Source organism: Tursiops truncatus, chromosome 15 (genome assembly GCF_011762595.2).
Source record: "Tursiops truncatus isolate mTurTru1 chromosome 15, mTurTru1.mat.Y, whole genome shotgun sequence".
Taxonomy (NCBI): domain Eukaryota; kingdom Metazoa; phylum Chordata; class Mammalia; order Artiodactyla; family Delphinidae; genus Tursiops; species Tursiops truncatus.
In genome coordinates, this window is record NC_047048.1 from 34,175,653 (window position 1) to 34,191,986 (window position 16,334).

At 49.6% G+C, this 16,334-nt stretch overlaps 1 protein-coding gene across 3 annotated transcripts; it reads left to right on the plus strand.

Moving 5' to 3' along the window:
• Positions 1-4,140: 4,140 nt before the first annotated feature.
• Positions 4,141-14,976, plus strand: SEPTIN12 (septin 12). Of its 3 annotated transcripts, XM_073792362.1 has the most exons (10): positions 4,141-4,185; positions 4,554-4,720; positions 7,150-7,275; positions 7,354-7,435; positions 9,044-9,181; positions 9,318-9,435; positions 9,532-9,627; positions 13,607-13,703; positions 14,340-14,391; positions 14,475-14,975. In XM_073792362.1, the coding sequence occupies exons 2-10, from the start codon at positions 4,558-4,560 to the stop codon at positions 14,692-14,694; spliced, it is 1,092 nt and encodes a 363-aa protein (XP_073648463.1). In that variant the 5' UTR covers positions 4,141-4,185; positions 4,554-4,557; the 3' UTR covers positions 14,695-14,975. The 3 variants fall into 3 exon arrangements, with proteins under 3 accessions (XP_073648463.1, XP_073648462.1, XP_073648464.1); XM_073792361.1 differs by having other exon boundaries at positions 9,318-9,627; XM_073792363.1 differs by lacking the exon at positions 4,141-4,185 and having other exon boundaries at positions 4,691-4,720; positions 7,123-7,275; positions 9,318-9,627; positions 14,475-14,976.
• The last annotated feature ends 1,358 nt before the right edge of the window (positions 14,977-16,334 follow it).

Consider the following 16,334-nt stretch of genomic DNA (forward strand, 5'->3'; position numbering starts at 1 on the left):
GCAGTCGTGGCTTGCGGGCTCTAGAGCACGGGCTCAGTAGTTGTGGCGCACGGGCTTAGTTGCTCCACGGTAAGTGAGATCTTCCCGGACCAGGGATCGAACCTGTGTCCCCTGCATTGGCAGGCAGATTCTTTTTTTTTTTAACATCTTTATTGGAGTATAATTGCTTTACATTGTTGTGCTAGTCTCTGCTGTGCAACAAAGTGAATCAGCCACACGTATACTTACATCCCCATATCCCCTCCCTCTTGGGTCTCCCTCCCACCCTCCCTATCCCACCCCTCTAGATGGTAACAAAGCACTGAGCTGATCTCCCTGTGCTATGTGGCTGCTTCCCACTAGCTATCTCTTTTACATTTGGTAGTGTATATATGTCAGTGCTACTCTCTCACTTTGTCCCAGCTTACCCTTCTCCCTCCCCATGTCCTTAAGTCTACTCTATGTCTGCGTCTTTACTCCTGTCCTGCCCCTAGGTTCTTCAGAACCTTTTTTTTTTTTAGATTCCATATATATGTTAGCATACAGTATTTGTTTTTCTCTTTCTGACTTACTTCATTTTGTATGACAGGTTCTCCGTCCGTCCATCTCACTACAAATAACTCAATTTCATTTCTTTTTATGGCTGAGTAATATTCCATTGTATGTATGTGGCAGGCAGATTCTTAACCACTGTGCCACCAGGGAAGTCCCAGTTCCTCCGCTTTTCCAGCTTCTAGAGGCCACCCACCCACATTCCTTCGTTCATGCCCCACCCCCATCACTTCCACTTCTGCTTCCATCCTCACACCTTCTCTGGCTCTGCTCTTCCTGCCTCCCTCTTATAAGGACCCCAGTGATTACACTGGCCCACAGGATAATCTCCCCATCAGAATCCTTAATCACATCTGCAAAGTCCCTTTTACCACATAAGGTAACATATTCACAGGTTCCCAGGGATTCGGATGGGAACTCTTTGGGCACCATGATTCTTCCAACCACACCTAGTGAGCAGAGAAGTCTGAACTGGAACCCAGCCGTCAGATCCCAGAGCCCTTGACCACCATGTAATACAGTCTCCTGTGCTGGGATCCCCATCTTACACCCTCCATCCCCTCCATTCCTGTTCTGAGATCTCAGATTCCTGTTGCCCAGGGAGGGTAACTTTGAAATGACTTCTATTGCAAAAGGGGGTAGAGACGCAGCCACTGGGGAAAACGGTCCCTTGAAAAGTTACGCATAGTCTTATTATAAGACCCAACGATTCCAATCCTAGATACATATACCCAAGAGATTAAATCATGTCCACGCCGAAACTTGTACACAAATGTTCACAGCAGCAGTTTTCTTAATAGCCAAAAAGTGAAAACACCCCAAAATATCCACAAACTGGTGAATGAATAAACACATTATGGTCTCTCCATGTGGTGGAATATTATTCAGCCATGAAAAGGAACAAAGCACTAACACATGCTACAAAGTGGATGAACCTTGAAAACATGATGCTGAGTGAAAGAAGGACAAAAGGCCACATAGTATGTGACTCCGTTTATATGAAATGTCCAGAATAGTCAAATCGATAGAGACAGAAAGTAGTGTTTGCCAGGGTCAGGGGGATGGGGATAGGGTGCTTAGTGGTAATGGAATTTCCTTTAGGGGTGATGAACATGTCTTGGAACTAGGTAGCAGTGGCAGATTTGCAACATTGTGAATATATCAATACTAAATGCCACTGATCTGTTCACGTTAAAATGGCTAGCAGTTAATTTTCATGTTCTGTGAATTTTACCTCAATTGAAAAATGAAAAGCGGGGAGGGGGGATGGTTTAACAACTGTGGCCCCTGCCCACCCCTTGGCCTGGCCGAGTGGGCAGGAGCCAGTCCTCTCCTCTCCCCACTGACCCTCAGTCTTCCTGTCCAGATGCCCAGGTGCCTCATTTCTTGTTTATTCTCATTAAAGAAAATCTGGGATATTCCAAGTCATTAAAAGACAGAAAGCACCCATAGAGCCCCTTGGACCTAAGCAGAGCAATGATGGGATAGAGGCCATGGCAGGATGCATTTCAGGCCAGTCAGACCTCGGACTTGGATCTTGTTCCCAGCCCTTAACATCCACCCGTGTGTGACCGAAGGCCCACCCCCTGACCCCTCTCTGCCTCAGTTTCCTCATCTGTAAAGTGGGTGTATGGAGAGTATTCCCCCTTCTCAGGCTGCTGAGGATTGAATGGAATAATTGATGTAAACACTCCCTTGGCACAATGAATGCACTAAATGGTTGTGTATTACTCTCACCCAACCTGTGGGTACGATTCCCTCCAGTCTTGATTCTTTGGATACATTGGGTTCACCTGCCATCCACACTCTGCTCACTTTACCCTTGGCTTTCCCCAGTCCACATGGCCAAGAGCGCCTTGAATGGTCCTGCTTTCTGCAGACCTGATCCTCCAGTCCGCAGTCCCTGTGGGCATCTTCCCCCCAGGTTTCCAGATCCTACATCACTCACACGTGACACCTCTCCTGGAGAAAGTGTTTTCTGGGCATAGAGGCTTATTTCCTTAGGAGACATTCCCAGAGACGGAATCTCCTCTTGTGCAAGGTGGGTCTCCGTGTCAGCAGCGCTGTTTGGTCATCCGCACAGAACGTTCTCATCTGCGTTGATGAGGAGGCCAGCCTTGCCATGTCCCTCAAGAGCTGTGGCGTAGCTTGAGAGAGTTCTCCAGCAGGAATGGCACACGTTCAGGGCAGTTTCTGCCCAGGGTCCTGCCCAGCCCCACTCCTGGCCTCCAAGCCTGGAAAGTGAAGTTTAAGCCTCTGTCTTCAGATGTGTAGAAAGTGGGGGAGCAGAAGGGCATGGGCAGGGAGGGACAGAGGCTGCTGGGGCTCAGGACAGTTGAGCTGAGCAGATGGGGCAGAGTTGCTGAGTCCTGGTGGGCAGAGTGGGGGCGGCAAACCACCACCTGCTTTTGTAAATAGTCTGATACGCAGCCACTCCCGTCCATCTACTTTTGGTTGCTTTCCCAGTGCAACGGCAGAACCGAAGAGTAGTTGCAACAGAGATCTTATGATTAGCAAAACTTAAAATCTATACTATCTGGCCTTTTACAGAAAACATTTGCCAACATCTGAAACAGAGGATTGCTTAGGGCTTGCAAACTCAGGTGCCAGGAAACAGGTGAGAACGAAATAACTGAGATGAACTTGGTATAGGAAACATCTTATTAGGGAGACATTAGGGAGGGGTGAGGGCTATGGCAAACTGGAGAGCATGTAGCCCATCTAAAGGGGGCAGCTAGAGAGTTCCCGGGTGGTCCAGTGGTTAGGACTTGGCGCTTTCACTGCCAGGGCCCGGGGTTCAATCCCTGGTCAGCAAACTAAGATCCTGCAAGCTGTGTGACGTGGCCAAAAAATAAATTTAAGAAAAAGAAAAGAGGGCGGCTTGTGTCAGCTGTAGGCTGGACCCAGAGTTGCCAAGGCTTATAATCTCTGAGATACACCAGAAATCTAGAGGTTTGTGTGAACAAGAAAAGAGGCTGCAGAGGGTGAGCATGTGGACACAGATCCCAGCCCTGCCACTTCCTCACTGTGTGACCTTGAACCACTTTCACTCACTGGACTCTCTGATCTGTAAACTGAGGGGTAGTAGCTGCACTTACTTCACAGGACTCTGATGATTATTAACAAGTTAACATCCTAGGGCTCCTAAAACAGTCTTCTGCACGACAAAACTCTGGCTATATTGGCAGTTTAAAACACTACGATGCCAACAATGGACAGACCGAAGAAAACACATGGATGTTGTACTTTCTGGCCATGGGTCACAGGTTTGCTTCCCCAGCAGAGTGGTTAAGGGGCATGAACTTGGAAGCAGAGGGACTGGCTGCTGCCCAGAGCTGCCGCTTAACCAGCTAAGTGACCTTGGGCAAAGGTGCTTCCCCGGGGCGGGGGCAGGGGGTTCCTGTCTATAGATCTAGGCCGGGGTCATTGTGAGGGTTATAGGGCAGTGACCCGAAAGGGCCTGGTGGAGTAGCTTACCTGTCCCTGTTCTCAGCCCCCTGTTGCAGAGGAGCCCCCAGGTAGGGTCACAAGAAGGGGGTGGAGCTCAGGTTCTTCAGTTAACTGTCACCCTCTCCCCTCCCCCTCAGCACATAACCAGGGTCTGCCAGGACAGGGCAGCCCCCCAAGGCTCCCACAGGGATCCAAGGCCACCAGGTGCCACATGAGTCTGCTTCTCTCCCTCTCTGTCCCCCATGGGTCCAGCCCCTGAGTTTTGCCAGGCCGGCCACACTCTACTGCAGGAGAGTCTGAGTGGGGAGAGACAGATCCCTGGGGCTGGTGCATATCAGAAAGCGGGTTCAGTCTCCCCTGAGAGGCAGCTCCCCCAGGCACCCCTCGACAAACCCTGTGGGCAGTGGGGACTTGGGGGATGCATAGGTGAGGGGGCATGAAATATGGGAGTGCCTGGGAGCAGATCTCAAGAGTCAGGGTTCAGAAATGAGAACTCGGGTGGTCCCCCTCTGGAGCCCCAGCGACTCCCTTCTCCCCACCCCACCCGGATGACAGGCATCGTTGTTCCTCAGCCCCATGGACCCCCTGAGGCAGTCCCCCTCCCGCAGCTCGTCACGGGCCTCCAGCCCGAGGACCCTACCCAGCGAGATGCTTGGTTACGTGGGCATCGAGGCCGTGCTGGACCAACTGAAGATCAAGGCCATGAAGATGGGGTTTGAGTTCAACATCATGGTCGTTGGTGAGTGAGGGGCCTCGGGCTCACAGGAGGACAGACCAATGGACGCCACCCTGTGGGCCTGGACCTATCGCCTCTCGGAGCCTCAGCCTCCCCATCTGTAAAGTGGGCCTGATAGTCGTACCTCACAAGAGTGTTGTAGGTGGAAATCTGGGAAACACTGAATTGTGAAAAGACAAAAATCACCGTGAAGCCCCAACCAAACGCAAACAAAGCAATAAAAAGGAAGGCCATGTGTGGCAGGAAGTAGGGAACACCAGACTCATCCTGGTCCCGGGCCTTAACAACCCCCAGTGTGTGACCTGGGACAGGGCCTTTGACCCCTCGCTGCCTCAGTTTCCTCATCTGGCTTAGCACAGTGCCTGGCATCTAGGAAGTTCCCCGTGGGTCAGTTTTATCTGGAATTGCATTTTTATATATGCAAAATTAATGTTGTAGGTCAAAAACTACGCTTCTCACAAAATAAACTGGATATAATGGAACATAAAATGTCAGAGTGTGTAGCACCAACTAAGGGCATTATTCTAAGGTGGGGGTACCCAACAGAAATGTCATAGAAGGGGACTTCCCTGGCAGTCCAGTGGTTAAGACGCTGCACTTCCACTTCTAGAGGCCCGAGTTCAATCCCTGGTCAGGGAACTAGGATCCCACATGCCACGTAGCGTGGCCAAAAAAAAAAAGAAAAGAAATGTCATAGGAGCCACATACATAATTTTAAATTCCCTAGTAGCTTCCTTTAGAAAAGTAAAGAGAAACAGGACAACTTACTTTTAATCGTCTTTTTTACTTAAACCAATACATTCCAAAAATACTATCATCTCGACATGTAATCCATATAAAACATTATTCATGCGATCATTTACGTTGTTTTTGTCATAACAAGTCTGCAAAATATGGTTTATTCTTTTACACCAACAGCACATCTCAGTTCAGGTTGGTGTATGGCCATACTGCCAGTGGCAATAGCCAGGTGTGGCTCCCATATTGGATAGCAGAGCCCAAAGGACAATTTCAGTTCTTTTTTAATTTTTTAAAATTTATTTATTTTTGGCCACATTGGGTCCTCATTGCTGCATGTGGGCTTTCTTTCTGGTTGCGGTGAGCAGGGGCTACTCTTCACTAAGGTGCGCAGGCTTCTCATTGCGGTGGCTTCTCTTTGTTGTGGAGCATGGACTCTAGGCACATGGGCTTCAGTTGTTGTGGCTCGCGGGCTCTAGAGCGCAGGCTCAGTAGTTATGGCGCACTGGCTTAGTTGCTCTGCAGCAGGTGGGATCTTCCCAGATCAGGGCTCAAAACCGTATTGCCTGCATTGGCAGGCGGATTCTTAACCACTGCACCACCAGGGAAGTCCCAGTTTCAGTTTTAGACCCAAAAGTGTGTCCTGCCCTGTGATGTAGGATGTTTACTACTGCAGGGCGTGGTCGGCGGAGTTTGAGAAGCCTGCACAGCAGGGAGAATGGACCATCTACAAGCTCAGGCAGCATAGGGGAATCTCACTAAAAGAAGCCAGACATGAAAGAGCACGTGCTGTGTGATTCCCCAAGTAGAGGGTGGGCAGCGCTGCTCCCTACCGATGATGTCAGGAGAGTGGCTGTCCCTGGAGCTGTGTTAACAGTTACTGCGAGGAGGCAGGAGTGGTCTTGGGTGGAGCTGTGTGTTCTGTCTCTTTATCTGGTGCTGCATACATGGGTGGTTTAATTTGTAAAAATGCATTGACCTGCTCATCAACAGATGAATGGATAAACACAGTGTGGTCTATCCATCTGATGGAATATTATTTAGCCATGAAAAAGTATGAAGTTCTAGCACATGCAACAGTGTGGCTGACCCTTGAAAGCATTATGCTGAGTGGGAGCAGCCAGATACAAAAGGACAGTTATTGCAAGATTCCATTTATATGAAATGTCCAGGGAATTCCCCAGAGGTCCAGTAGTTAGGACTTGGCACTTTCACTGCCTAGGGCCCGGGTTCCCTCCCTGGCTGGGGAGCTAAGATCCCATAAGCCAAGTGCCGCTGCCAAAAAGAAAAAAGAAATGTCCAGAATAGGCAAATCCATAGATAGAAAGCAGATTAGTGGTTGCCAGGGGTTGGGGGGAGGGGGAATGGGGACTGAGTGCCTAATGGATATAGGGTTTCTTGCTGGGGTGATGAAAATGTTTTGGAGCTAGATAGGGGTAGTGGTTGCACAACACTGCATGTACCCAATGCCACTGAGTTGTACACTTTCAATGGTTAATGTTAATTTTTTATTATATGAATTTTGCCTCAGTAAAAAATGGGGGAAGGCATTGAACTGGAGACTTATGATAATACGTGCTTTTCTGTATTTGTTATACTTAGAAAACAGTTTACTTTCCAAAAGCATTTATTTAAGAATTTCAGAAACATGCCTAACGCATCCACAGTTGTTGCTGCCGTGTGATTACTCACAGGACAGAGCGGGCTGGGCAAGTCCACCATGGTGAACACACTCTTCAAGTCCAAGATGTGGAAGTCCACCATGCCGGGCCTGGGGGTGCCCACACCCCAGACGCTGCAGCTGCAGTCTGTGACCCACGGTGAGTGAGCACCCCTTCACCCCACCCCCACCCCACCCACCCAGGCCCACTCCCAGCCCCTCTGCTCTTCCCCTACAGTCATCGAGGAGAGCGGCGTGAAGCTTAAGCTGACAGTGACTGACACACCCGGCTTCGGGGACCAGATCAACAACGACAAGTGGTAGGTCCTGGCGGGGAGGTGGGAAGGGCAGAGCCCTGGCTGCCCCTGCCCCTGCCCCTCCGGTCTCTGGGAAACATCCAGGCCTGGAGCCACCTGGCTGTGGCATCTTTGAGGCTCAGTTTATTTGTCTGTACAGTAGGTGTGGGCAACTCTCCCCCCAAGATCAAAGGAGTCAAGTATGTAAAGGTCTTAGCTTGCTGCCTGGAAGCACTCGATAGAGGCTATGGTATGGCAGGGGATAGAAGCCCACACTCCAGAGTCAGGACCCCTGGGTTTGACCACTTCCCAGCTGTATAACCTGGGCCTGGCCACGCAAGCTCTCTGAGCCTCCTCTTCCTTCTTCGTAACTTGGGGGTGACGACATCCCCTTTGCAGAGTTGTTCTAGGCTCTCAAGGAGATGAAACACAAACACACACACACACACACACACACACACACACAATCGGGACTGGCTGCACAACTTGTGGGGGCCTTTATTAAAAAATTACTAAGGGGCTTCCCTGGTGGCGCAGTGGTTGAGAGTCCGCCTGCCGATGCAGGGAACACGGGTTCGCGCCCTGGTCCAGGAAGATCCCACATGCCGCGGAGCGGCTAGGCCCGCGAGCCATGGCTGCTGAGCCTGCGCGTCCGGAGCCTGTACTCCGCAATGGGAGAGGCCACAACAGTGGGAGGCCCGCGTACCGCAAAAAAAAAAAAAAAATTACTGAGAATTGTAAGACCACACCCGCAGAGCATTCAGCCCTGCGTGGGCCCTTCTTGGTTCAGAGCCCTGGGTGCCGGCTCTATCCACACTCCCATGAAGCCAGCCCTGCACACAGCACCTCACCGAGCACTTAGTATGTGCAAGCTCTGTTCTAGACACAGGGATACAGCAATGAACAGAACTGATGAACATCTTTGTCTGCATGAAATGTATATTGTCATGGGTGTGGGGAGGCAAACAGTGAACAAAATTAATCAGTTTTGTGGAGGATGAACCTGAACTCTTTATCACCGACACAGGACACTTTCTGGGAGTGAAAGGGGGATGGAGCTGTAGTTGCTGGGGGAGTGCAGTTTTAAGCAGAGTGATCAAGGCAGAGGGCGGCAGGTGCAAAAGCCTTGAAGTGGGGGTGGCGTGGGAGGGGAGGCAGAGCTCAGCAGTGGGATGGGGTAGGGACTTGTAGGGCAACATAAGGACTTTGGCTTTTCTTTGATCACTGGAGGCTGAGCAGAAAAAGGATATTTTTGGCCGCTGTGTTGACAATAGCCCTGTGGGGGGAAGGGACCCTGGCAACAATTGGGAGAGAGTCCCTGGTGGTTTGAACCAGGCTGCAGCAATTTCTCTCCTTTCATGCTCACTCCTCCCCTACAAAGTAGGTGCTCTCTTACTGTCCCCATTTTACGGAAGAGGAAGTTGAGGAAGAGGAAGCAGGGGTCTCTCTGAAGATGCAGGGGTATGGGGGGTTGGTACTTGGGTGATCAAGGGCCTCAGGTTGTGTGGGACTGAAATTCCTGTGTCCCAGGCAAACGGGGCGATTGGTCATCCTAAGGGGAGAGCACTCAGAGGACCTAGGTTGAGGGGGGCTCCTGGCGAGGTTCTGAGGCTGAGCCATCTCCCACCCCAGCTGGGACCCCATCCTGGGCTACATCAATGAGCAGTACGAGCACTACCTGCAGGAGGAGATCCTCATTACCCGGCAGCGACACATCCCCGACACCCGAGTGCACTGCTGCGTGTACTTCGTGCCGCCCACCGGGCACTGGTGAGGTGGCTGAGCCGGTGGGCAGAGGGCCACCTGCGTGGGGAGGAGAAGAAGAGGAGGAGGAACCCCCGGGGTGGGCTGCGGGCTGGCACCCACTCATCGTATGCTCACGGCCATCGCTGCCCCACCTGAGCAGGCTGCGGCCCCTGGACATTGAGTTCCTGCGGCGGCTCTGCCGGACTGTGAACGTGGTGCCTGTGATCGCCCGGGCCGACAGCCTGACCATTGAGGAGCGAGAGGCCTTCAGGCACAGGGTAATCTGGGCACCTGGGACAAGTCTGGGGTCAGTGGGGGTGTGGAGTGGGGGAGAATGCACAGGTGGGCTGAGGTCATCTGTGTGTGGTCCCCAGATCCAGGAAAACCTGAAGACTCACGGCATAGAGGTGTATCCACAGCAGTGCTTCGATGAGGACATCAATGACAAGATCCTCAATAGCAAGATCCGGGTAGGAGGCCATGGGAGGTGGGGAGGCTGGTGGGACCAAGGCTGGGTGATGTGCTTCCCACTCATCCTTTCCATCTGAAGATTCGTCTCTCTCTGCAACTTGGGGAAAGTTCATATATTTCTAGCAGGTATGAATCTCCATTCATCCACAAACTCAAGGTGAGCAAGAAATAGGTCATATCAACAACCCCCAGAATGGGAGAAAATGTTTGCAAATGATATATCTGATAAGGGACTTGTATCCTGAATATATAAAGAACTCTTACAAATCAACAATAAAAGACAAGTACCCCAAGTTAAAAATGGGCAAAGGATTTGAATAGACATTTCCCCAAAGAATTTATACCAATGGCCACTAAGCATATGAAAAATTGTTCAACATCATCAGTCATGAGGGAAATGCAAATCAAAACCACAATAAGATACCACCTCACACCCACTAGGGTAGTTAGTATCAAAATGACACACAATGACAAGTGTTAGTAAGGATGTGGAGAAATTGGAACTTTCACACACTTCTTGTGGAAGTATCAAATGGTGTAGCAATTTTGGAAAACAGTCTGGCAATTCTTCAAGGTTGAACACTGTTACTATATGACCCAACAATTCCACTCCCCAAAGAAATGAAAACCTATGTTGACATAAAAACTCATACACAAATGTTCATAGTAGAATTATTTGTAATAGCCAAAAAGTGGAAACATTCCAAATGTCCATTAACTTGTGAATGGATAAACAAATGTGGTCTATCCATACAAGGGAATATTACTTAGCCATAAAAGGAATAAAGTTCTGATAGATCCTACCCTAACCCTAACCCAATGTGGATAAACCTTGAAAATGTGATGCTAAGTGAAAGGAGCCAGACACAAAAGGCCAAATATTATATGATTCCATTACATGAAATGTCCAGAATAGGCAAATCTATGGAGATAGAAAATAGACTTGTGGTTGCCAGGGGCCGGGAGGTTTAGGGGAAAATGGGGAGTGACTGCTAAAGGGTACGGGCTTTCATTTGGGGATGATGAAAGTGCTCTGGAGTTAGATTTTGGTGATGGTTGCACAACTTGTGAGAATACTGGAAACTACTGAACTGTACCTCTAAAAGGGCAAATTTTGTGGTATGTAAATTATACTCAGTAAAGTTGAAGAAAGAGAGAGAGAGGAAGGAAGGAAGGGAGGGAGGGAGGGAGGGAGGGAGGGAGGGAGGGAGGAAGGGAGAAAGAAAAAAAGAAAGAAAGGGGGAGGGGGAGAAAGAAAGGAAATAGCTCACATCTTCATTTTCTCTGAATCAACTGAATTTCACCTCCAAGCCCCCATCTTCCTGTCCTTGTGGTACATTCAATGTCAGTCTGTCTGGATCCTGCAAAGCACCTGGGTGAGGCCTGGGATTCTTCATCCATAGACACCTGGCCTCCACTCCCTCCCCCAGGGACCCTGCTAACCTACACAGCACTTTAGCTTGAATTAGAAAAAGGCAGTAGGGGCTTCCCTGGTGGCACAGTGGTTGAGAGTCCCCCTGCTGATGCAGGGGACACGGGTTTGTGCCCCGGTCCGGGAAGATCCCACATGCCGTGAAGCGGCTGGGCCCGTGAGCCATGGCTGCTAAGCCTGCGCGTCCGGAGCCTGTGCTCTGCAATGGGAGAGGCCACAACAGTGAGAGGCCCGCGTACCGCAAAAAAAAAAAAAAAAAGAAAAAGAAAAAGGTAGTAGCTTCCTTCACAGAAGGGAGCCTGCATGGGATTTCAGCCCTACACAGCCTCATGGTAAGTTACCTTTGTGCAGTGCACAAACTGCACATCTGTACATGGAAGCCCTGCTTCTTGTCTGGCATCCAGTTTCTCCACACATTCCCTCTTTCCGCTCCCCATTGGAGCAATGAACAGTATTTCCTGTGAAAGGTTCAAAGAGCCTTGACCTTCTGCTTTCTGTCCTGAGGCCAGCAAAGACAGCAGCCTGCTCACAGCTGGAACAGTGCTGGGGGAAATAAAGGAGAATGTATTCAAATTAACCTCTCAATAAATCATCCAGATATATAACATCTATTGAGGGTCAAATATGGGCTGATGCATAATAAGTGTGCAAGAGACAGTTATTATTAGCATCAATTTATTCCCCATCACAATCTAATTCTTAGAAAAACAAACCTACATGCAGCACTTGCCTGTTTAATCTCCACTTCCTGCCACGAATAAGTAAACAACCAGAATTTACAACAGGGCTCAGCAAACTTTTTTTGTGAAGGGCCAGACTATGGTAAGTATTTTAGACTTTGTTGCAATTACTCAACTCTGCTGTAGTAGAATGAAAGCAACATAGACAAGAGTAAATGAATGGCAGGGGCGGTATGCCAACGAACTTGCCTGGTTTGGCCCAGGAACCATAGGTTGCCAGCCCCTGGTTTACAAAATTCTCTCTTTCTTTTTTTTTTCTTTTTAATTTTTTGGCCGCGCCCCGCGGCCTGTGGGATCTTCCCCGACCAGGGATCGAACCCATGTCCCCTGTAGTGGAAGGGCGGAGTCTTAACCACTGGACAGCCAGGGAAGTCCTCTCTCTCTCTTTAAATTTCTTTTATTGAAGTATAGTTGATTTACAATGTTGTCTTAGTTTCTGGTATACAGCAAAGTGATTCAGTTTTATATATATAATGTATATGTATATATATATTTATATATACATGTTTATAAATATATATATGTATTCCTTTTCATATTCTTTTCCATTATGGTTTATTACAGGATTTTGAATACAGCTCCCTGTGCTATACAGTAGGACCTTGTTTTTTATCCAATCTCTATATAGTAGTTTGTATCTGCTAATCCCAAACTCCCAGTCCATCCCTCCCCCACCCCACCCCCTTGGCAACCACAAATCTGTTCTCTGTGTCTGTGAATCTGTTTCTGTTTTGTAGATAGGTTCATTTGTATCATATTTTAGATTCCCACATATAAGTGATATCATATAGTATTTGTCTTTCTCTTTCATTTTTTAATAACTTTATTTATTTTTGGCTGCTTTGGGTCTCCATTGCTGTGTGCGGGCTTTCTCTACTTGCCGCGAGCGGGGGCTACTCTTGGTTGCGGTGCACGTGCTTCTCATTGCGGTGGCTTCTCTTGTTGGGGAGCACGGGCTCTAGGCACACAGGCTCAGTAGTTGTGGCTCACGGGCTAAGAGCACAGGCTCAGTAGTTGTGGCGCACAGGCTTAGTTGCTCTGTGGCATGTGGGTTCTTCCTGGACCAGGGCTTGAACCCATGTCCTCTGCATTGGCAGGCGGATTCTTAACCACTGCGCCACCAGGGAAGTCCCTGTCTTTCTCTTTCTGATTTACTTCAACTAGTATGATAATCTCTAGGTCCATCCATGTTGCTGCAAAAGGCATTATTTCATTCTTTTTTATGGCTGTGTAATATTCCATTGTGTGTATATGTGTGTGTGTGTATATATATATATATATATATATATATATATATATATATATGCCATATCTTCTTTATCCATTCAGCTGTCAATGGACATTTAGGTTATTTCCATGTCTTGGCTATTGTAAATAGTGCTGCTATGAACTAAGAAGTGCATGTATCTTTTCAAATTATAGTACAAAATTATCTCTTAACCCTCATGTTAATGGTTGAAGGTGGTAAGAAATTGGGCATGAGCAGTATTATATCACTAATGTAGCTCTGAGTAACACTTGGTTTCCAAGACTTGTTCTGCTAACCCCTTCATTATGCTAAGCCCAAGATTATCCTTCCCAAACATTCACAGAGCCCTGCATCAGTATTGTCATGACTCCCATTTTACAGATGAGGAAACTGAGGCACACTGATTAGACTTTGTGTCTTCTGACTTCAGATATCTGTGCTCCTTCTATCACTTTCTCTCCCCACAAAGGACAGCATCCTGCAGGTTCCTATCTCTGTGTCTTCTCTCTCCACTTCCCGGGTGGGGCCAACCCTCCGATCTTGTCCCTTCCCTGCAGGAACGGATCCCCTTCGCTGTGGTCGGGGCTGACCAAGAGCACATTGTGAATGGGAGGTGTGTCCTGGGCCGGAAGACGAAGTGGGGCATCATTGAAGGTCAGTGCAGGGGCCCTGGCGAGGGCTCAGGGGAGAACATGTTGAAAAGCCCTGTTGCCTTTGGCATCCTTACACCCACCACAGAGCCCAGCACAGGAAACAGAGAGACCTGGGATCAAGTTCCTTTGTGCAGCTCAGAAGCCCCGGGCAAGTTTCCCGACACCCTGGGCCTCAGTTTCCTCACAGTCAAATGGGTATCATTGTAACATCAACCTCATAGGGTGGTTGGAGGGGGCAGAGCCTCTGCTTTGCGTGATACCTGGCACCCAGGAGGCACCCTATTCATTCACTAGAATTGATTGTGGGCCTACTATGTGCCACAGAGCTGACCAGACAAGGACAGGTGGGAAAAGCACAGTGAAGGAAATGTGGGATGGGAGGGGGTACCTGAGGGAGCAGAGGAAGGCCCTGCTGATTCAACAGCTGTTTATAGGAGCCACCTGTACCAGGGGCTGGGACACAGCCGTGAATAATGAATGAACTAACAAACGGGAGGTGGGCTAACACAGGGAGACGTGGGGAAGGGCTGGCAGTGGCAGGGGGTGTGCAGCATACAGCAGGTGCTTACTCAGTGCTGGCCGAGGGCGGGGCGTGGAACAGAGCCTGCACTCAGGGGTTTGGTGCCGTATCTTGTAGTGGAGAACATGGCTCACTGTGAGTTCCCCCTCCTGAGAGACCTGCTCATCCGGTGAGTATGTGGGGAGCCCAAGGGGCTGCGGGGGCCCTGGAGGATGCCCTGGAAGTCCTGCTGACCTACCACCTATCTCCCAGCTCCCACCTCCAAGACCTGAAGGACATCACACACAATGTCCACTATGAGAACTACCGCATCTTCAGACTGAATGAAAGCCACGTGCTGCCCCGAGGGCCCGGCTGGGTGAACCTGGCCCGAGCCCCGGCCTCTGTCCCTGCCCCCGCAGGCCCCCAGGCCAACCCCGGCCCCTCAAAGGTCGGCGGGTGGGCCAAGGACAACTCAGATGAGGAATGCTGAGCACCGGCACATCCCGGGCCCGCGGGGCTCCCCAAGTCCTGGGCAGCCCCCTGACACACACCTGTGTACTAGAGCATGTATTAAAGGGTGGACATTGCTTTTTATGAAAAGCTGTGCTTTGAAAACAAAAGGTGTTTTGTAAATGACTTCTTTGAGCTATCCTCAAATAAAAGTATTGTTCTTTCTAAAATAGTGTGAGACTCTCAGGTCCTCAGGAGTCTTGAAGACCTGGGAGGGCCTGCCTTGGACGACCAGCCCCTTCTGCCCCAGAACCAGAGTCAAGTTCCAAATCATGCTCTGCTGTCCGTATCAGGCTCTGACGTCTGTCCCAAAGCCTCCCTCCTGCACGGGGCGTCGTAAACACTTAAAAACTCATCTTTGCCATCTTCCCCAAACCCTGTGCCCCTCACTCCTGCCTTCCCTTTTGCCCCACCCTGGCAGACCAGAATGGTGAGAAAACAATTCCAACTTTGGAGTCTGGCGAAGCTGATATGAAAATCCCCGCCCTGCCATTGACCTTGTGCGATGGGACCTTGGGCGAGTCACTTACTCTTGTGGGCCTCAGTGTCCTCATCTGTAAAACTGGGCTGATACTATCGGTCCCACAGTGTTGTTGTGTGGACAAAACGGAGTGATTCATGGAATGTGCCTGCCACCCCTGGAGAAACAGCACTCAGAGATGACAGGAACAGCAGAGACCACGGGTACAGGGCAGAGGCTGTGCCCACAGGGTGTGAGCACTTCCCAGGACTCTCTGGAACCCTCGAAAGGAAATGGACTTCATGGAAGCCCACACGGTACACCCAAGCTCCCCTAGGGCGCAGGCAGGCAGTGAGCATTCAGTAAGTGACCATGGGGAGCAGCAGTGGTATCCCAGCTGCTGGCCTGCACGCTCCTGGTCACTGGGGCAATCTTTTTCTCGGGGGGTGGCTATTGGTCCTGCTCTCTGCTGATGACTTTACCTCCAGTTTTGGAAGCTCTTTTCATGCCCACAGTGATGCTGCAGCCCATGCTTGGCACAGACTCAGTTGTGTACCCAGTAACGGCCGTGCACAGATTTCTTCTGCATTTCCTGACCTGGGTCAGCTGGGTGAGGGTGAAGGCCTCAGCTGACACGTCTTGGGATTCCCCAGGCCCAGCAAGCACGGATTACAACTCCAGCTCTGCCGCTTTTTAACTGCAGGACTTTAGACAAGTCACCTGACATCCCAGAATCCACTTCCTCCTTTGGAAAACAGAGACAGCATCACCAACCTCCTACTTCAGGGTGTGTGAAGACAAGCCTGTTCACAGATGCCCAGGTCCCATAAGGAGCCATTTTACTGATTGTTTTGTTCCGTTTTGTAGGCACGGCGAGGGGCGGTGGTTTCTTTTATGTGGTGCACTAATCAGGTTCATGTCATAATGATACAGTCATCGTATTAACAATAGTGGGCATTTTTTTAAATGGGGAATCACAAAATGAATTCCCATGTACCTGGTATAATAAAATATTCCCCCTATTTCACGGACGAGAATGTTCATAGCAGCTTAATTTATGATAGCCTATAACCGGAAACTGCAAATGTTGCGTGGCAATGTAAGGTCGGATCTTAACAAACGGCACCGCGAAACAGAGGAAAGCTTCAAGTGAGCTTTAT